The 21,331-nt window shown below is 50.7% G+C and overlaps 6 protein-coding genes across 6 annotated transcripts; 4 read left to right on the top strand and 2 right to left on the bottom strand.

Annotated features, from left to right (window-relative positions):
* Positions 1-8,105: 8,105 nt before the first annotated feature.
* On the bottom strand, positions 8,106-8,445 carry FPOAC1_013183 (uncharacterized protein; the record flags this gene model as incomplete). Its single annotated transcript, XM_044857524.1, has 2 exons — positions 8,106-8,231; positions 8,302-8,445. 2 exons carry the CDS (start codon positions 8,443-8,445, stop codon positions 8,106-8,108), a joined length of 270 nt encoding a protein of 89 aa, XP_044701707.1.
* Positions 8,446-9,994: 1,549 nt separating this feature from the next.
* FPOAC1_013182 (uncharacterized protein) lies at positions 9,995-10,336 on the bottom strand (the record flags this gene model as incomplete). The annotated part of the gene is made up of 1 exon (XM_044857523.1): positions 9,995-10,336. One exon carries the CDS (start codon positions 10,334-10,336, stop codon positions 9,995-9,997), a length of 342 nt encoding a protein of 113 aa, XP_044701706.1.
* Positions 10,337-11,210: 874 nt separating this feature from the next.
* FPOAC1_013181 (uncharacterized protein) lies at positions 11,211-12,465 on the top strand (the record flags this gene model as incomplete). Its single annotated transcript, XM_044857522.1, has 3 exons — positions 11,211-11,413; positions 12,332-12,382; positions 12,435-12,465. 3 exons carry the CDS (start codon positions 11,211-11,213, stop codon positions 12,463-12,465), a joined length of 285 nt encoding a protein of 94 aa, XP_044701705.1.
* A 904-nt stretch (positions 12,466-13,369) lies between these two features.
* FPOAC1_013180 (uncharacterized protein) lies at positions 13,370-16,625 on the top strand (the record flags this gene model as incomplete). The annotated part of the gene is made up of 2 exons (XM_044857521.1): positions 13,370-16,337; positions 16,504-16,625. The coding sequence occupies 2 exons, from the start codon at positions 13,370-13,372 to the stop codon at positions 16,623-16,625; spliced, it is 3,090 nt and encodes a 1,029-aa protein (XP_044701704.1).
* A 368-nt stretch (positions 16,626-16,993) lies between these two features.
* On the top strand, positions 16,994-19,246 carry FPOAC1_013179 (uncharacterized protein; the record flags this gene model as incomplete). Its single annotated transcript, XM_044857520.1, has 3 exons — positions 16,994-17,074; positions 17,125-17,921; positions 18,403-19,246. The coding sequence occupies 3 exons, from the start codon at positions 16,994-16,996 to the stop codon at positions 19,244-19,246; spliced, it is 1,722 nt and encodes a 573-aa protein (XP_044701703.1).
* Positions 19,247-19,541: 295 nt separating this feature from the next.
* Positions 19,542-19,988, top strand: FPOAC1_013178 (uncharacterized protein; the record flags this gene model as incomplete). The annotated part of the gene is made up of 1 exon (XM_044857519.1): positions 19,542-19,988. One exon carries the CDS (start codon positions 19,542-19,544, stop codon positions 19,986-19,988), a length of 447 nt encoding a protein of 148 aa, XP_044701702.1.
* Positions 19,989-21,331: the final 1,343 nt, after the last annotated feature.

The following is a 21,331-nucleotide window of genomic DNA, read 5'->3' as shown; positions in this document are numbered from 1 at the left end:
TGTACCGGTACTCCACCACCATGTGTCTATGCCAAGGTGGTAGTGCAAACGGCTCGATCGTTTCCATCCGCTCTATTGCGCCATCGTGGGCGAGTGCTAACTTCGTCAACGGCGACAGATATCTCCGTGTCTCTCTCACCCTGAGTGTCGTAAGCGGGTGCGTCTTCGGCAGTGTTTGCATGTTGACGTAGAGTCGTGTGCCGGCCTGCGCGTGGCGTTCATCGATGGGTAGAATACCAGCTTCAACTTCCGCCACTGCCATCGAAACCGTCTTGAAGGCTCCTGTGATGGCTTGCGCACCCATTTTCTGTGCCTCGTTCAGCCACCTGGCCGCCCGAAGTCCCCGTGCAGCTGCTTTCGCCATGTGTTCCTCATACCGCAACTCCGAGTCCATCACCAGTCCCAGTATCTTGCCGCTTTTCTTGGGAATGATCCTTTGGCCCTTGATCATATACGGATTTTCGTCGGTGCGTTCGGGATGGCGTGTGAAGTGTATGATGACCGTCTTGTCTTCCTCAAACGTCGCCCCGCTCCGTCTCTCCCACTCCAGTGCTCTGTCGATGACAGCCTGGATGCCCACTCGGTTGGCTTCTGCTGTCGGACCCGTCACCCAGGCTGAGTAGTCATCGATAAAGGCGATCGATCCACCTTTTGCATCGATCTTGCGCTGCACGAGGTCTGCGTTGAAGAAAAGGAACAGCACCGGTGACAGCGGCGACCCTTGCGGAAGTCCAGCCTGTGGCAGCTCCCGTCGCTCAGAGGTGTAGCCGTTTACCACGATCGTCGCGGACCGATTGGAGCAGAAAGCGTCTATCCACTTTACCAATCCCTTGGGGATGCCTCTGGCTTCCAGTCTCTGCAGTAGTCGATCTTTGAACACCCCGTTGTAGGCTCCCTTGACGTCGAAGCTTATCAGGCTGAGCACCTTCCGGTTGCGCCACGCTTTGTAGATGTGCTCTTGGAGGAGCAGGAGTGCCTGCTCGGCCGATCGTTGCTTCCTTCCGCCGAAATGATTCGTGGGCAAGAGCCCGAACGTCTCTACCGCATACGAGATCCTGTCCGCGATGACCGCCTCTAGAATCTTGCCCAGAGTCGATAGAAGTGAGATCGGTCTCCAGGCCTTGGCCACCTTGTAGTTGTCCTTGCCCGGCTTCTTGAGCGGGATGATTTTCGCGCTCCTCCACTGGGCCGGCAGCTCTCCGTCTCTCAGGGATGTCCGAAACAGATGCAGCACCCGGCCTCCCACTACGGGCCAGAGCTGCTTCCGCACTATCGCTGGTAATCCGTCTTCGCCCGGAGCTTTCCATGCCTTGGCCGCCATCACCTTCTCTTCCACCTCCTCCGGTGTCAATTCTGGCATCGCTATTTCTCGCTGCGCCGGCCGGCGCTCTTCATCTTCGATCACAGCCGGCAGAGGGGGGAAGAAGACGCTGAGAAGCTCCTCTGCCTGTTCCACCTTGTCGGTCGTCGTCGTTCCATCTCTTCTCTTTAGAGGAGGTATCTTATCACCCATCGCTTCGCCTCCAGGCGAGAGGTACTTGGCCGATTGCCAGATGTTGGCTCCGTCTTCGAGGAAGCTGTCCCAGTGCGCCTTTTTTCTGCCTCCCTGATCGCGTCGTGGTATTCCTTTGCCGCTTCTCAGGCCTTTTGCTCCAGGTCTGCTGCCTCTCGTCCTCGTCGCCGGCATGCCCTTGCTTGGTTGCGCCAGTGGGTGTACATCCGCCGCAGTCGGGTTAGGTCCGTCGTCCACCACCTCTTGGCGTAAGGCGACGGTTTGGCTCGTGGGACCAGGTCGTTGATCGCGTCCAGCACCACCGACATCAGCCTATCCGTCTGAGCCTGCACTGTGCCGCCACACGGCAACGCTTCCAGCTTCGTCCTAACCCTCTCCTTGATCTCCAACCAAGGTGCATTCTTGAATAACATTCTTTCGCTGGGCGTTCGTTCCGGCGGTGTCGTGTCAAACTCCGTTCGGATCGCCCGATGGTCCGATCCATGCTCTGTTGGATGTATCCCGCAGCTCGTCATCTCGCCCGCCAACTCCGTCGATGCCAGCACCAGGTCAATCGTGCTCGTTCTACCTCCTGGGCCTTCCCACGTCTTCGTGCCTCGGGGCAGCAGGCTGTGAAGGCCATGTTCTCCCATCAGCTCTATGATCGGTCCAGTTAGCTCTCTGGTAATAGAACTGCTACTCCAAGGAATTTGGAGTGCTACCGGTAGTTCATGGTCGAACTGATAGAAGAGCTCCTTTAGAAACTTGTGCTCGAATATTGTGAAGGGCACATCACTGTCAATGACGAGCCCAACACTACGTTCTTGTACAGCTTTGACCTTTGCCTTTGGTATTATGCTCTGGTCAAGCCGTGGTCGTTTGGGGGTTGCATGGGACTGGAGATCGATCGCGCTATCGTCGCTGGGCTTGATTGACTCGCTGGGGTGATCCGATGGGCTCTGTGCAAGTCAGTATATGGGATATGTTGGTATAGAGGACGGATCCATACTTGCGAAGATGATCTGCTGCAGAAGATGTCGCTTGTACTGAGAAGAATTCTGGCCGACCCTTCGTGTCGCATCGGCTGCAGCACCACACATGACCGATGGGCTGATCCTGGTGATTCAATTCAATGAAGAACATGCCGTGCGATCTGATCCAACTTTTTCTGCCTTTTGCACCTTTCCGAGCTAGCGAATCTTCTTGAACGAAGCGGCGGTTCTTCCAGACGACCTTCGGTAGATCCTCAATAGTCGGGTTAGGGGGCAGCTCCCCGACCGAAGCCTCCTCGAGCTGCTTGGCCACGGTCCTTGGTTGAGACAGTCGCGAGAACGCAGAGGGAAAAAGTGGCGTGGGGCAAGGCGGCGATAGCAGGTACCAACGAGGCTACGGCTTCATATAGGGCTAAGAAGTATCGCCTATCTGTGGCCATCTTGTACAGGGTAGGACTGGGCGGAGGGCACGTCCAGGTTTAATCTTTTTGGGCAGTTCAGATGCAGCATGGCATATATCAACTTTATCAAATCATGTCAACTTACAAATCACTGGAATTGATTTGATTAGGGTGATTGATTGATTGAGTTGATTTATGATGAGCGCTGCATGCAATACACCACATCATCGACAGGATCTACGAAGCTTGGAATAGGGGGCGAGGGCAAGTGGCGAGCCTGCTCCTGCTTGATGTCTCTGGCGCTTTTGATAATGTATCACACAAGCGGCTCCTACACAACCTACGGAAGAGAAGGATTGACGAGAAGACGGTCAGGTGGATCGCCAGCCTTCCTCAAGACCGATACACTAGAATCTCGATCGATGGATTCAAGACAGAACGACACAAAGTCTCAACAGGCACAGTACAAGGCTCGCCCCTCTCACCCATTCTCTACATCTTCTACAACGCAGACCTTGTCGAGAAATGTGACTTGGAAGAGGAAACCACTGCGACTGGATTCATTGACGACGTAGCTATCTTAACATGGGGAGGCTCAACGATAGAAACATGCAACAAGCTCCAACGGGCACTCCAAAGAGCGGAGCAATGGACGAAAACCCACGCGTCCGTCTTTTCGCCTAGTAAATTCCAGCTGATTATTGATACACTTCACTAGAGCACGGACGAGAATAGACACACAGCATCCGCTACACACAACATGGGGTGAGATCCCCGCAAAGCAGACTTGCAAGTATCTGGGGCTCATCCTAGACTCGGCACTGCGATGGAAACCCCATTTAGGTGAGGTACAGCGGAAGGCGACAAGGACGATCTCAGCTCTCCATAGCCTGGGAAGCTCAACCTGGGGCCTTACGTTCCAAGACATGAGAAACATCTATCGGGGTGTTGTGCTGCCACAGATCATGTATGCGTGCTCCGCATGGTCGAACGCCAACTGGAAAATACGGAACACGCCGTACACCCACAAGACATTGGAGAAATTACAACGTCTACAGGCGCGAGCGGCCAGGGTAATTTCTGGTGCCTTCAAAGCCACATCAATTCCAGCCCTGGATATTGAGACCTATCTCCTTCCCGTTGAGCACCAGATCTGGAGGCACAACGTCGAGTGTCTAGGAAGAATCACCCTCGGGACAGAAACCTTTGGGGAACAGGAACAACAACGCCGCGCAAACCGCATACGAGAGCGGAACATCAGAATGAGCCCACGCAGAGCGATACAGAAGGCCATACAAGAAGAACAAGGATTCAGTCTCAAGGAACTGGAGGTAATTACCCCGTACGTCGTCGCCCCATGGTGGATAGGCCCGAAGACGTTCATCGAGGAAAATGCCGAGAAAGCACGGTCAAGACACCAGCACAGCATCGAAAAGGAACCTGACGCCATAGGTACATATATACACGGATGGAAGTCGTATCAACAATCACGTGGGGTCAGCAGCAATATGTACCACCATCAGTCAAGCCAAGAGCGCCTATATGGGTGAAGACACTGTATCGACAGTATACGCCGGCGAGCTTCAGGGGATCTCCTTAGCTCTCCAGATCGCTCAACAAGATCGAGACCAAGGCAACGTCAGAACGAAAGTCATGATCTACACAAACAACCAAGCAGCCATCAGGTCGGTGGCGAGGCCAAAGGGTAAATCAGGATCTTACCTTCTCCAAGACATCACACAGAGGATACAGACACTGCGTGCGCAAGGCTTAACAGTCGAGGTTCGATGGGTTCCAGCTCACAATGGGATATACGGTAACGAAGCTGCCGATCGAGCAGCCAAGGAAGCCACGGGATGGAGACAGAGAGGACCACCAGGTCCAAGGTCACAGCAGCCTCCAACATTACGCTCATTGAAAGCCACGCTGAAGATGTGGTCGCGCAGAGTTGTCAACAGGAGATGGCAAGCCCAATGGCATCAGGAAACTAGGGGTAGGGCAACCTTCCGGCACACACCAGAACCAACACCGAGAGTACTACAGCCACACAAGCACTTCGCCAAGAGGCAGAGCGCCATATACACCCAACTTCGCACCGAGAGGATCGGGATGAATGACTTCCTCTTCAGACAAAGAGTACCAGGGTTCACGGACCCGGGATGCGACTGCAGAGAAGGGCGACAGACAGTGGCTCACATTTTGCTCCAGTGCAGGAAGTACTCTGCACTTCGAAATCTGGAACTAGGACAATTTCCAGGACGTCAAAATCTTCGGACACTGCTGAGCGAGCGCAAAGTAGCAGCAAAGGTCGTCAAATTTACGGAGCAAACCCAGATCCTTGGGCAATTCAGGATCAGTTCCTGACCAGACGAAGCTGAGCACTGGGGGGAGACTGTAGGTAGAAAGAAAGGACCCGCACACGAGGCGGATAGCCCGCCTCGCTGGAGACAAAACACATATGTACATTAGTATCTCAAACCACGATCTACGGCAGCTGGTCGGCCGATGTAGATACCATATACAACCCCCCTTTCGACAGCCCCACCCTTTCGTCAAGCAAAAAAAAAAGAGCACCACCAAAAATGGACAACTTCACTTACACGAAAGTTGGCCAGAATAAATAGCTACCTAAAAGAAGCTTCTTTTATTGATTATAGAAATGAGTGGCGATAATTATTTTGACCTGTTGAGGATGTGCTGGGCACGCGATATATGCAAGTCATGCTATTGAAATATTTTCAATACCTATGGTCACTAACCTCCTCACCGCTCTTTCTCGTGATTTTTGATCTTTACCCTCGACAACAGCAGAAAAATGCCTAAATCACGACTTCAATGGGAATATACAGAGGACGATATGGCTGAGGCCATATTGGATATTACCGATCATGGTCTTTCACCCCCTCAAGCGGCCTAGAGAAGAGGAGTGCCCCGAACGACCCTCATCGATAGACTTAACGGCCGTGGGGCCGCTGAAGACCAGATCCAGCCTCGTCGACGTTTATCCAAGAGCCAAGAAGATAGGCTGGCTTTCTGGATCCTCCGCCAGGAGTCCTTGGGCTATGCTCTGTCCCACAGTCAGATCCGCGCTTGTGTCATGGGCTTGTTGAGACAGCAGGGCGAACATCCCAACTTAGGACGCAACTGGGTGATCAAGTTTATTAATCGCCGCGCAGATCTAAAGACCAAGATGGGTAGACGTCAAGAAGCTAAAAGGTTCAACTCTTTTACTCCTAAAGCGGTTCATTGGTACTTTGATATCCGGGATGGCCAGTATGGCTGGATCAAGCCTGAAAACACCGTCAACGTTGATGAAGGCGGTATTATGACTGGTTTCGGCAAGCATTCACCTCTATTCCTTGTCAATTCTTGAATTTTGGCCAACTAACCCTCTAGGTTCAGGTCTAGATAGCCTGGTCGTTGGAAGCGCGGACCCGAAGCGCAAGGCCTTTCTCAAAGGACCACAAACTCGAAATTGGACTTCATTTATCGAAGCTGTCACTGCTGACGGTCGCGCTTTAGTTCCTGGCATAATCTTCAAGGGAAAAGAACTGCAAAAACAATGGTTTCTTGAGGAGTTCAAGCAGATAGCAGACTGGTATTACATAACATCGCCCAACGGGTGGACTGATGACCACATAGGCATTGAATGGCTTGAAAGAGTCTATCTGCCCCAGACAACACCTGCTGACGAGTCAGACGCGAGACTGATCATTTTAGATGGTCATGGAAGCCATGCAACTGTATGTTCTTTATTTTCCCCACCTCAAGATCAGTGCTGAGTGATAGAAGGATGAATGGATGGCCACATGCTTTCTGAACAACGTTTATTGCTGCTATCTACCAGCACACTGCTCTCATGGACTCCAGCCACTGGACGAGTATTTAACGCGCTGAAGGCTGCATATCGACGAGAGTTGGAAAGGTTCGCCTCGTTGACTGATTCCGCTCCGATGGACAAGGTCAATTTCATCAGGGCCTACGCCAAGGCTCGCCGAGTTGGAATGACTAAGAAGAACATACTGTCTGGCTGGAGGGTCACTGGAAACTGGCCAATTTCACATGCGAAAGCGTTACGGCACCCTGAAATCCAACAAGATGGGCCAAACGGCAGCCCAAGAGTGACTCCTGAACCCAGGCCGTATCTTGGCTCGGATAATACTCCACAGACGAGCCGTCAAATTCGTGATCTTGGGTTGAACAAAACACCAAAGACGCGGAGACGGTACAACGTAATAGCCAAGGGCTTTGAGGCTCAACAACAGACAGTAGCGGCGCATACGCAGAGGATTGCCAGCCTAGAGGAAGAATTGGCTCGGCTGAAGAGAGGGAAGAAGAGGAAGGCGGTACCGAATCCTAACAGGCGTTTTATGACTCTCGGGGATACTTTAGCTGTTGGAGAAGCCATACCTGAAGGGGAGACTCAAAAGGAGTCTATCGTGGTGGAATCTGTCTGTTCAGACGAGCGAGAGTCAGAATCAGAGGCTAGCTCGGTCATTGAAGTGAGAGAGGAAGCCGTACCCCACCAACGGACCACGCGGTCAGGACGGCTTATTAAAAAACCTAAATTCCAATAGAGATAGTTATTCGCTATTGTGAGATGAGACATTTTGCACATGTCCTTCATTTTGGCCGAGTTGTTTACAAGTGAAGTTGTCCATTTTTGGTGGTGCTCTTTTTTTTTTGCTTGACGAAAGGGTGGGGCTGTCGAAAGGGGGGTTGTGTATGGTAGAGGTTAGGGAGGAGGAGAAAGTGGGAAGTTTGGAGACAGCTGGCCAAATATCGTTTGATGTTTGGCGAAGTGGGGCGGCACGGATGAATATTTGGGGCGCGTCTCGGCTGTCGGCCAAACCCCACTAGCCGGGCATGGCTGCTGTTAAAAAGCGGCTAAAACCGAGTAGGAATACAACCAACCAACCAACCATAGATCCTGAACGTAGCTCCTTGAGCTACGTCTTGTCAATAGAGCCTGACCTGCCTGCAGTGCCTATCCGTAGCAATAGAACCGATCCCGCCAGAAGCGTTCCCCGTTCACCTGTACTACCGAGACCCGCCCGTGACAATAGTGCGTGTTAGGCTTATTGAGGTTAGGGTTAAAAGAAGTGTTATTGATAGCTGGTGAGCTAAGTTCTATCTACTGCTAAATGAACGTGTATACTGTGGTGATTGTGCGAGGGACGACAAGTCCTTGGGATGAGTCGTTCCTGGAACGCTGCGTTCCTACATCCGTCGTTCCAACATGGGGTTGCTCATTGGTTGTCGTAGGGTAGGTGGGTTTCTTGCGGCTGACGCCTTGCATGAGTTTTTGTGGGGTACACGTGACGTAAGAACTGGGATCGTAACAACCTGCTAAATCACATTTGTATGAACGATTCTGTCAGGATCGTTTGTGAATAATTCCTAGGTCAACGCCAACGATCGCGAGGATGTTCTCGAGGGCCTTAACAGCGCCGCGAACCCCCTGGATTTCGGGAGTAGGGTTGACACCAGCGGGCTGGGCAATAGGAGAAGCGATGGCCGACGCGGCGAGGGCGAAGAGGGAGAAGAAAGTGGCCTTCATTTTGAATGATGTTTTTGGGTGAGAGTGATAGAGGTTTTTGGGTGAGAGTGATAGAGAGAGAAGTGGTTTTGAGTGTAGAGTGTGAGTGTGAGAGAGTTATTGATGATAAGAATGATGAGAACTGATTTGAAGCAGAGAAAAGGCGTCCTTATATACTAAGGGGTTCAATCACAACCCCCTGACCTTCGTACCTCAGGTAGGGGGGGGTCGCTGAGAAGCAAAGTGCGCTTTGATTTGCAAACTTGGGGTACTTACATTTACTCCAAAATTACATACGCGACTGAGGGATATCACACAACACGTCGCCCTCGCAATAACAAAACACGCCTCACGCATGCAAATCACGTCGGATTGAGATGCGGTTTCTTCTAAAATTAAAAGACCGGCCAGGTCACGACAGAGTGGTGTAACCAATTAAAATGAGCCAAATCATAGATACCTAGCATCCCACCTATCTTGGCCCATGATAGAAGTACCAGCAATCCCCCAAGCTGGAGCGCGTCTTCTCCGGGGCAAGACGCACAATATCATGGGACCGGTGCCAATTGGGTAGTTGTACAATTGAGAGGCGAATACATGAAGAGTTGGATCAAAAGCGGGATAAGACAAGGTTATCCGGTAGTGTTACTTGAAGCGGAAGGTATTAAGGACAACAACATAGAGGGGTTAGATGATTCGGCTGGCTGATAGAGCTCCAACCCAGATTCGGTTTAGTTGAAATGTAAATGACGGCATTTCTTAGTTTCCATATGGGTTGCATTCCATATTCCATAAGGCACGGTATGGAGTATGGAATATGGAATGTGGATAGAAAGCCTGATGTAGAGGACCAGCCTGTTTTCGTAATATATGACATGGTGAGATTGACTCAAGGCTATACAAAACATATGACGAACGTCATATTAATAATGAAATAACGTCATTGATTACTAGCAAAACGTTAAATTGAGGGAAATTGAATTCCAGTTACCCGTTGGCTCGAGCCGGGGGGAGGGCCAACTAAGCAAGCTTAGTTGGCCACAAAATCGCGTGACACCAACACAATCTGTTGAATAGTGTCAAAAGGAAGCTCATGGAAGTAGCTTAAAAAGGCTATTGTCATCAAAGATGACAGTTGCCACCTATTGCCACAGGCTTAGCAAGCAGCTTCTAGTTGATTCCACATAGCACAGAAAAGACATATAGAGCTTGCTTTACACCTCAAGTAGCAGCAGAAACAACAATAATTCACATGAACATCTGACACAATCGCGCGACATCTGCGGGGGTGTGAGTTTGGTGTGATTTTCAACAATTCTCATATTACGGTGCTTAAATCTTGTCGGAAAGGTCAGAAATTGCACAGAAGAGATAAATTGAGGTCTCTCGTGATATCAATTGACTACTGACTATCTTCGGGCTGCAGAGGCAGCTACAGCGGCGGCCAGGCTCGGGTGCCTTGTAGAACAGCCTCCCACGTAAATTATGCTGTAGATGTGTTTCCTTGGTTGGCAGCGCCTGTATTCCTTCTTTCTGTGATGAGATTGTAAAGGGGATCTTCAGATCGGCCTTAGTGTTGAGTCGGGCACGGCGTTGAGTAGGGCAGGGGTGACTCAGAAAGTGATTCAGGAAGTGACTTGTAGTCAGGCAGGCACGGCGGCGATGAGGGCATCGCCACTTCATCTAGATCAGAGAATTCGTTAAGGTTATCTTCATGCTCGCTATCGGTATAAGCGTGAGGTTTTGTGAGGTTGAAGTCAACAGTATCATCACTGTGATTGAGCCTTGATAAATCTACTGCGCTGAGCGGCTTTGCAGCAAATCGAGCGTTGCGAATAGACTCATTAACTTCCGGTGCTCGCTGTGTATCAATTGTGAAGAATTCCTCCTTTTGACTAAGCTTCCTTGACATATCAGCACGGTTTTCATCGATAGAGTAATATTCCACATCCTTTCCTGTGTACTCAAGCCACTGCTTAAACTGTAGTGTGACGGGTGAAGGTTCCCAAGGGATAAACTAGTCCGTACTGGTTTATGTTGGCAGAGTCGTAGGGCGTTGTCACTGAGCGTTGCGAAGTGTCACGTCTCTTAATAGTGAATAGAGCGGGTCAGGCGTATTCAGGTAAAGAAGTTTTGTTGATAGCTGGTAGGCCATCGTACTATCTAGTGCTAAGCGAATATATATATACATGAGGTTATGCAGGTCGAACGAGGTCGGTTCGACTCTGTTCGACAGGCATGCAAGGCGAACGAGGTCGGGTCGACTCTGTTCGTCATGCAAGTCGAATGGGGTCCGTTCGACTTGTATAGGGTAGGTCTATTCTAAGTGGTGGAAAACGTGGGGTATGTTATCTCACGTGGGTGGAGATTAGTTGGGTCGTAACATGTAGCCTCTTTGGAAGCCCTTCAATAGTGACTTCTCTATTCTCTCGCCACTCTTTCTTAATTGCATCAAGCTCACGGATAGCTAGGCTTCGCGCCAAACGGAGCTGTTGCCGTATATCCTTCTTCTCGCCATCAGCAAGGAATTCGGTCTGTTGGTCTCGTAGGTCCTGTCACTGGCTGGCGATCAATTCAATTCAATTCAATTCAATCACACATCTGGTGGACGAAAGATCGGCCAGTGAACCGTGCGAGCATGCACGTCCCATGAAACGCACCGTGCCACCCCTGCTTCAACTCAATCAACGCCTCAGATTGAATTGATCGTCACCCTGGATTCAGACCGACCAGCCAAGCGCGTGGATCATGGCCATGGTGTCACGCCAGCTACTAGCGATGATCATATGATGCAAGACGAAGACGTAGCGTATAATCCATCTAACAAGAAGAGAAACATCGAAGAGATGAGTGGACAGGCTGAACCTGCTTCAGACCGACCAGCCAAGCGCATGTATCATGGCTATAATGCCATGCAGGCTATTAGTGATGATCATATGATGCGAGACGAAGCACAACCAATCCAAGAATTGGATGAGGAGACATCGGGGTACGCGGAACGAGTTAGAAACTATCAATTCCGTTTAACGTCTAAAATCGACGAGAAACTATACAACGAATTCAAGGAAGCCTTTGAAACAGGTGGCATGACTTTGGCGAAAGTCATTCATGACTCTCCACAACACGTTCGATTGTGGGCTTTGAATATGTTAGATACGGAATTCAGAAGAACTATCATTGATATCATGTCAGACATGGAAACGAATCGTGGACATTTTGATCCTGTAGGTGCTCTCCCAAATATCGTAACAGACTCGTTGCTCCACGAGTTTGGCATGACAAAAACTTCTTGTGTTGTATGCGAAGGCGGATTTTGTAGGAGAAAGAAAAAACCCTGTGGATGTAGAGGAAGTTGTATGGAAAGATTGTAGACTACATTTAATGCATCTTCAGTGTTTTCGTGACAAGGTCTCAGAAGGCAAGATACCTGGCAAAGGCTTTTGCAAATGCGTTAACTTTTTCTAGAGTAAATAAATCCCTTTCAACTTGAGTAGGAGTTAGTAACAATGAAAGCGCTATCTGAGACAAAATGAGCATCCTAACGTAGATTCGATGGCCTGAGCGGCTCAGTGCCATGTCTCTGCAATACACATAGCTCGTCACAGACAGTTTCCAGTACACCTACCTGGTTATTTTGTGCTTTATACGTGCTATGTACATTATTATTCATCTAGGAAGAGGATGTTGGATGTATGTAACAGTAGTCTAGAATGGGATTTCGTACCTCTTACGCAACTCCAACCAATAACATACCCCAGTCAATCTGTTTGAGCAATGTAGGTAAAGCTCTGTTGAATCATTAACAACGGGGCGAGTTCCCTGGTCCTGTACGTAATATTTTCAACTTTCGATTTAATCTGTAAAATGATACCTAGAATGTTTGGACAGCGCAGCTGACTCCGTGTAGTCAGATCAATGTTAGATTTCTCGTCTACGCCACACTTGCAAATGGAGTCGTGTATGTTTTACAATTGATAGCTCTTCAGTAATTACTAACGAACGACTCTCAGAAACTGCAGAAACCTCACAAGCATATCATGAATAGCAAGTGCAAGTACCACGAGGCAATAGAACTTGTTACGTCCAACCATATGGATGTCATTGATGTAATGAGCATCACAGTGCCAACATTCAGACGACGGATGAGGCCAGATAATGAAGAGATTAAATATAGGTCCTATTGCCGTTAGACCTATGACCGCCGCAATACTCTTCTTTCCCCAGTCGATAGGATATGTAAGTGCCAAATCCCTGCCAAGCCCGACCGAGTGCTGATAGGGTGCATAAGCTCGAAGAGTAGGAAGTGGATGCACTATGAATGTCTCTTTGAGGACGCTGTTCATCAGGCCCTTGGGCGTCTGGAAGCAGAAGATCCGCATCAAAACGAAGGACCACCTGTCGATGAACAATAACCTATCCTAGCTGCGCGGCGGATTCAGCTCTGAATCCAATGGCTTTCCCATAGTAAAAAAAAAGGCGCTAATGAAATGACGACCTGAATCCATTGCACCCCAACGGATTCAGGTCACCCATAGGTTTTCATCGCTAAAATGCATTTCAAGTAGATGCATCGATTCATTACATCGAGGGAAGCTTATATCTGGCTTGCCAGCCTTCGAAAGTCATTTTTGCGGCATTGCGACTGGTTTGAAGTTTGAGTCAATTGATCAATTGAAGTTAACAGACCGGGATCCAGCAGGCCACATTAGTCATCAGACACAGCCAAGGTTCAGCAGCGGTTGTGCGTTTAGTAGTCGCCAGGTTCAGCAGTAGCCATTAGTCATCCATGAGGTCAAGGCAAGGGTAAAGAGGCAGACAACAATTAAGGTTTTGTATCATAGCAACAGCAGAGGTAAGTTTAACAGGGGTCCAAGGAGGATAAGTAAATAGTTAGAAAAACAACCAGCCATCCATATCAGATAAAAACCAAAGACATCCAGCCACAATGTTACCATTTATTAAATTAACCGAGTACCCATTTGTGATTTGTACAGTATGCCGTTATGCATATGTCACCAAGGAGGTTGAATCGCATTTAAAGAAGCACCATAAGAGCATCAAAGCAGCAGTCAGAAGAGAGATTACCCAGCAAGTCAGGGATTTGCCCGGCATGATTGATGACAGAAGAGGGTTGTTAACGTGGCCAACGCCACCGCCGACGACCGACCCGATCCCATATATCCACCCGCCGGTCCCCGATAACTTAGGTTGTGGCGAGGAAGGGTGTTGGACCGTAGTTGGCACCCCGCGAGGCATGCAGGAGCATTACCGTAAGGAACACGGTTGGAGTAACCCGCGCGGGAGAGGCGGAAGTCAGCAAACGCGGAGGATACAGGCCCAGCTGGTCCCATGGCGCACCGGCGTCCAAAGCCAGCGGTTTTTCAGCAACGGGCCGGCCAGTAGTTGGTTCGAGGTCGGGTTTGGGGCGCCGGCCACCCAGACGGCCGATGAGGCCGCCATGATGGAGCGGACGGTGCGTGCCATGGAGCAGAAGCAAGAGCAGTTCGAGCGAGAGGATAGAGAGTGCATCAAAGCCGCCGACGCAAAGACAGATGCGAACGCGTGGTTAGAGCGTGTAGGATGGGCCGACCATTTGCAGGGTTTAGATCCGGAAGCCATGAGACAGTTGACAGACCCGGTCGGCGAAGAAGAGCATGTTTTACAGTTGATCCAGGACAGTATCATGCGGGTCATGTTGCAGGCACGGATTACAGCCACGCCCAGCACGGTCGGCAGCCAGGCATTATTCGAAGTACAACGGAAGGAGGTAGACAAGAAGCCGCGGCGGCCATTCGACAACCGAGTCGAAGAAGACACGTGGGCACGGTACACAGCAGTTTGGGTCAAGTTGATATGTTATGTATACCGTGCCGAGACCATGGAGGACAACGAGAGGCCCGGGTTCCGATTAACGAAACGACAGGGGGATACGATGGACGAGTTGACGGAGTTAATAGAGGAGTATGTTGAAGACCCCGAAGCCAATCCATTAGATGAGGAGCGCGTGGACGAGTTGACGCTGCAGGTCGTTATGGCATTGTTGGATCACAGGTTAACGGCAGGTGAATACCGCAGTGGTATTATCAGTGGGTTGGCCGTGCTGGGCATCCGCAAAGACGGTGGATGGATGGATGTGATGGATTACACGCCCATGTATTCAGCCGTGATCAAAGTAGCGCGGGCCATGGTCGTGTATCAGTCGTATCGGGAGAGGAAGGAAGAGGTGGCCCGATTACAGCAGGAGAAGGGTTTAGGTGAGGAAGAGGCCGAGGAGGAGGCGACCAGCATGTTCCGGATCGTGCGTGAGAAGGTGCAGAGGTTCATGACGGTGACATCGAAGGAGACATACGCCGAGCCGACGCCGATGGATTGGATATACGAGGCACGCACGTACGGCATGTGTATTCGGTTCAACACGCCAGCAGGCGGAACCGTGGATTGGGATGGCGACCATATCACGTATAGAAAGACACGGTTCCGGATGGCCGCGTTGACCGAGATGTTGCATGCATTGACGAGGGAGGCGAGGGAGCATTTAGCGACGTTGACGATGGTGGAAGACGTGGACCAGTTACCGCGAATCCCGTGGAAGGAGGTGGAGGACGATCACAGTGAGGACCGGATGGGGTATTCATTTTTGACCGATGAACGGAACCGCGAGTGGGTAAAGAGAGGTAAGAATTGGGTGATGAACCAGATCACCGATACACAACCGGACGGGCAGGGCCAGGCACGACGCAAGGTGTGGATCGACAACGGCAGAAGGGACGGAAAGCCATTCCAGGCCCGGGCGGTACAGTCATATGGCCAGACATTCAACGGGTTCATGGAACGAATGTTCATGTTGATGTACATGATGAGCCAGCCAGCACGGATACCCGAGATGTCGGGCATCCGGCACCAGAACACCATGAATGGAGGGGTCAGGAACATATTGGCGCACAACGGCATGATGTGCGTGGTCACGTTATATCACAAGGGATTCCGGTTGACGGGTCAGGCCAAGGTGATTCACCGGTATTTACCGCATGCCGTGGGAGAGTTATTGGTGTGGTATTTATGGTTGGTTTTGCCATTTTGGCAGCAGGTTCAGGGTATCGTCAAAGATGCCGGTATCCGCAGCCCGTTGATGTGGCCGGATGAAGTGGTACGCAAGGCAGAAGGCAGTATCGTAGAGGAGAGGGAGGCAAGACGAGCGGCATTGGAGAGGCACAGTCAGAATGGCGGCGGCATGCATGAAGAAGACGATGATAACAGCGGAGGTAGTACAGAGAACCCGCATGACCCCGATAACCCCGCGAACGCCGATGATATTGGGTTCCAGAGCTGGGTGCAGGAGCGGAAGTGGACATCAGACCGGGTCCGTCGAATCATCCAACGGCACAGCAGGCGATTATTAGGCGTGACGTTAGGTATCAGTTCATGGAGGCAGATTGCGATCGCCATAGCCCGTCGGTATTTGAACGGTGCATGTAAAGAGTCGACATTGGATGGGGAGGATGAAGATGACGATTTGGATGACAACCCGGTGGATTTGCAAGCCGGGCACGGAACGCACGTGGCGGGCATGGTATACGCACGCGAGTTGCAGCAGGGATTGTTCAGCACGGCATCGATGCGGGACAAGTTCCGAGCCGTCAGCAGGCAGTGGCACCGTTTGTTCGAGTTCCAGGACAGCGAGGAGAGTGGGGCGTCGGCCGCAACCCGGCGAAAACGAGCCCCGTATGACACGGAGCGTGAGTATAATCGGATGCAGCGGTTCAGACGATTGCAGCAGGTCGATATTGCCGGTCAGTTACGGCAGATGATGGGGCCGTCGGCGGCGTTCCGTGGTCAGCAGGAGACGGTGATCCGGGCGATCATACGGGGCGAGAGTCCGATTATCCAGATCGCAGGCACAGGTGAGGGCAAGAGTATGTCGTTTTTATTACCAGCATATTGTGCCAACGACAACGGCGGGACGACAATCGTGATCGTGCCGTTGATTTCATTACGGGATGATTTACACGGTCGTTGTGATAAGAGCAAAATCGGGACATATAGTTGGGTCAGGTTTTGAACGAATGGGGTGTGCAAAAGGTTTTTTTAACGGCCACATTACCGCCCGGCGAGGTAGAGAGGTTTTGCGAGGTCGTCAAGTTGCCGGCAAGCCGTGTGAAGATATTCCGATCGCCAACATCGCGGCCGAATATTCGGTATAGGGTAGTCGAAGCGCAGGCGACACCGCCACAGCCGAAACGACGTCAACAGCAGGGGGGGAGGGGGGTATAAAAATCAGGAAGTCGGGCCGGAAGAGGATGCAGAAGACAGGCAGGTTGTCAAGACGGTACGAGATTGGTTATATCAACACAGTAACGGCCGAGTTATCGTATATGCAAGCACGATCGAACGGGTTGAGCGGTTGGGGGAAAGGTTGGAGTGCGATGTATATCATTCAAAAGTAGATACAGCAGTCGGTAAGGAGCAACGATTACGAATGTGGATCGAAGGTGGGCATTTAATTGTGGCGACAAATGCGTTGGGGTTAGGCATAGACGTGCCAGACGTTCGGTTGGTCATACACGCCGGCATGCCGAGTCGATTACGGGATTACGTGCAAGAGAGCGGACGGGCGGGAAGAGACGGTGAGCCGAGTGAAGCAATTGTCGTGGTATGCCGGCCGAAGGGAAGAGAACGAGAGGATAAGGCCGACAAAAGAAGGTCGAGCGAGCACGGGCGACGATAAGCAGCAGTTGGCCGCCGAAAGAGGCGGCGGTAGAGAGGTTTATCAGCGGAAAGTGGTGTCGCCGTGTGGTATTGGATCAGATGATGGATGGTCGATTGGATCGCGCGGGTTGCGACGACAAGGTGGAAGAGATATGCGATATATGCCGGCGACAGAGAGATCAGTTGATGTTTGAAGCGGATATATCGTGGGTTGAGAACGAGGACACAGGTAGTGGGAAAGGCATGGAAATGGCAGATCAATATGGAGGACAGGTAACAGAAGGAGAGATCCAGGCACGATTTGAGCAGGCCGGGCGGAGCATACGATACGAGCAATTCAAGGCGAGGCAAGACGAGATACGCATCCATCAGGAGGTGGAGACATTCGAGCAAGAGTTGGGACATATGGTCGGCCGGTGCATAGGTTGTTTCATGGCAACAGGCGTTATAGAGGAAGATCAATTACACAGGAGAGATGAGTGCCCGTTATGGGACAAGAGATGGTGGGATGACATGGCGCGAGCGGAAGAGAAGTGGCAGAAAAGCATGTTTACAAAAGGGGTCATGGCGGATCATTCCGGTTGTTTTTGGTGTGGCATGCCGCAAGCGATTTGCACACATTGGGAGCCGTTGGACAACGATCAAGGAAGATTCAAGTTAAAGAAGGATGGGGTATGTCAATATGCAGGCGTATTGGTATGTGTATGGGCAGCCGTCGGTCGGATGCATCCCGACATAGCAGATGCAGTGGTCGGGGAGTTAGATGCAGCACGAGATTATGAGTGGCAAGAGTCAGAGGATAAGGTAGTATATGAGAAGGGATTAATGAAATGGTTAGGGGAGAAAGTTCAATGGGGGCATTTAGAGACAAATAGGTTATGTCAGGGATTTCATAGAATTATACAGGCAGTGCAGAAAAAAAGCAAATAGGAATAGAGTATAGGGAAAGAAAGGGAGATTAGATTAGGATTACATAATATACAGCATGTTATTTACATAGTTTGGGAAGTTGGTTATGTAAGGAGGACAAGCAGGAGGGAGGATACAGGCAAGCGGGTTATATTAAGTAGTGATGAGGATAAAGGAGAGATAGGCAGGGAGAATAGTTAGGGGTAAATGTTTAGAGGGGGTGATGGTTAGGGGGAGGGATGTATGTGATGGTCAGGGGGAGGGATATATGTAATGGTTAGGGGGAGGGATGTATGTAATGGTTAGGGGGAGGGATGAGTTTCAAAAAGTCAGCATGAGATAGCATACGTTTTTTGGGTTTAGGGCCGAAGACCGCGTAGAGCGCAGTGGCGGGATGGGATTGAAGCGAGGTCAGATAGAGTTTGAAATAGAGCGAGAAGAGATACGGAGGCGGCGGTTCGAGCGATTGCATAGGGCCGATATGAGAGGGCAGTTAAAGCAGATGATGGGCGAGTCAGCCGAGTTTCGAGGGTTGCAGGAGGCCGTAATCCGAACCGTGGTGCGCGGGGATGGGCCGATTGTGCAGATAACGCCGACCGGAGGTGGCAAGAGTTTGACATTCATGTTGCCGGCGTTTTGCACGCCGGACGGCATGACAATTGTGGTGACGCCGTTAGTGGCATTAGAGAACGACATGGAGGAGCGGTGCAGAAAGATGGGGATTGACGGATATGTGTGGAAGAGCCGGGGAGTGCAACGGGGTGCATCATTGGTGTTCGTGACGCCGGAATCGGCCGTGACGAAAGGGTTCCGATCATTCGTGGAGAGAATGCATGGGCAGGAAAAGTTAGACCGGGTCATGGTGGATGAGTGTCACACGGCATTGGAGTGGACGAAAACATTCCGGCCGCGGATTGGGCAGTTGGGGTCAGCATTACAGGAGTTCGGGTTACAGGTCATTTGTTTAACGGCGACATTGAAGAGGACAGAAGAGCGGTTGTTATATGCACAGTTAGGGTTTGAAGCCGAACGCGTGCGTTTATTCCGAGAACGAACGACACGGCGGAATATTGAGTACCGGGTGGAGATCATTGAGGATAGGGAGGGGGAAGGAGTAGGCCGCCGCAGTGGTGGTCAGCGATCGGCGCAGGAAGGGGCAAGACGATGGAAGCAGAATGGATCAGCAGCAAAAGAACAACAAAGGTGAAGAGGAGGATGAGGTTATAGAGCGTGTTTGTGAAGTTGTAAAGACGTGGACAGAAGTAAATCACAATGAGGGAAAAGTGGTTATATATGGAGGCACAATCGAGAGGGTGAAGAAGATCGCAGCATCATTAGATTGTGTTGGGTATTGGAACAAGGCGGGAAGTGCGGAGGATAAAGCAAGATGGATGGAGGAGTGGAGAACAAGTGTTGGGGGAAAGTCCGGTTGGATCGTCGCGACAAACGCATTGGGATTAGGGGTTGATGTGCCGGACGTCAGGTTAGTAGTTCATGCGGGAATGCCGCGCAGATTACGAGATTTTGTCCAGGAAAGCGGTCGAGGGGGGCGGGATGGAAAGAGGAGCGAGTCCGTTGTCGTAGTGCAGAGTTCATGGATGAAAGAACAGCAGGAGATTCGGACAAAGAGGAGAGAGGAGAGAGATCGAGGCGGGGACAATGGTGTCAGTGAGGAGGGTGCGGTCAGCAAGCAGGCGTATGAGTGGGAGGAAGACGTTGTGGAGTTTGTAGAAGGCAAGGAGTGCCGGCGTGAGGTTTTAGACCGCGAGATGGATGGGTTTATGGGACGGGTAGGGTGTGAAGTAGGTGAAGAAGAGCGTTGCGATGTGTGTAGGGAGCGTGCATTGCGGATGGAAGCACAAGTATCAAGGAGAGGTACATCATGGGTCAGCATACAGAGTGAAGAGGTGTTGGAAAATCCGGGGATCCCCCTTCCTTTCAGGGTTTAGACTGTCAGACTGAAAGTCCTAGATTTAGAGTTCAAAGTCCTAGATGAAATCATCTAGAGATATAAACCCGAGAAGAACTCTCATATCAATAATGAACAATCAAGTTTTATAAAAAATACATTTTCACCCAGCACTACTGCGCAATATAAACAATAGGTTATGAGCCCGGGTTAGCAAACACCGGGTTTCTCTTCTGAATCAAAGAACCGAACTTTAACCTCATCCCAAAATGGCCTCACGTCGAGCCCCACCTTTCACTATGCAAACTCGCAACACCATCAGAGTGTCGCCTGCATCCGAATCGTCGCGATCTGGTGCTTCAGGTCAAGACCACACACCATCTTCAACCTATGACAGTACCACGGTCATCTCCGAAAAGAATACTCTTTTCCTTCCGCAAGAGCTCAAGCTAGGCGGCCCCTCCAATTGGGAAGCAATATTGCCCAGCTCAGAAGGCCATTCTTCGGATCAATGGTCTCGAAGATGCTGTCTTTGGTGATTACCCTCCCGAGGAACAGCAGACAATGGATCAAAAGATCAGGGCGGCGAAAGCTGCCGTCTCCATCCGAGGTAACTGCACTGGAGAAGCACTCAGTCAACTGGTCGGGATTGAAAACCCCCAGGAGATGTTCAACCTTCTCCAGGCCTACTGTATTGGCACAGGCCCAGTTCTCCTGCATACAACACTTTACCAGTTTATCCGGATCAAATCAAGCTCTTACGAGACAATTCCACAATTCAATGTCGATTTCGAACGACTCGTCAAACTTCTCCTCGAGCAAAAGGAACCAATCTCAGATACCCTCAAAAGGTGGTCTATCTGACTGCCTGTGAGAACGAGTACCCCGACTGGACTGCCAGACAACGGGCTCTCCTTCGCTCTGAGCATCCGCCAACACTACGATCAATGCAGCAAGATCTCATTGATGAAAACAGGTCATCAGATGACGATGACAGTCATGGTACTGCCTCTACGTACTGGGCCCACGGTAAAAAGACCGGGAGGAAGGGCCTAACCACAAGAAAGCAAGAGGCAAGTGGACGGAGGAGAGGCTCTTCAAAGAACCAGCGAGCCGCGAACAAGTTTAACCAGGAGACCAATCATCGAGTCGGCAAGCACAAGGATTATACCTGCACAAACTGCAAGAAGAGAGGACATCACGAAAATGATTGTTGGTTCGCCCATAAGGGTAAGCGGCCCGACTGGGCAGTCCGTCTCGCCAAGGAACTCATGGAGCATGATCGTCAACGCGACAACAGCAAGAATCTCCATATTAAGGAATCAAATCACATGACAGTCGAGCGATCTTTTCTGATTCTTGAAGACAGCGTCTCAGACGAGC

The sequence above is a fragment of the Fusarium poae genome (assembly GCF_019609905.1).
Source record: "Fusarium poae strain DAOMC 252244 chromosome Unknown contig_1, whole genome shotgun sequence".
Taxonomy (NCBI): Eukaryota; Fungi; Ascomycota; class Sordariomycetes; order Hypocreales; family Nectriaceae; genus Fusarium; species Fusarium poae.
Note: the sequence above shows the minus strand (reverse complement) of the source record. Positions and strands in the feature narration are given on the sequence as shown.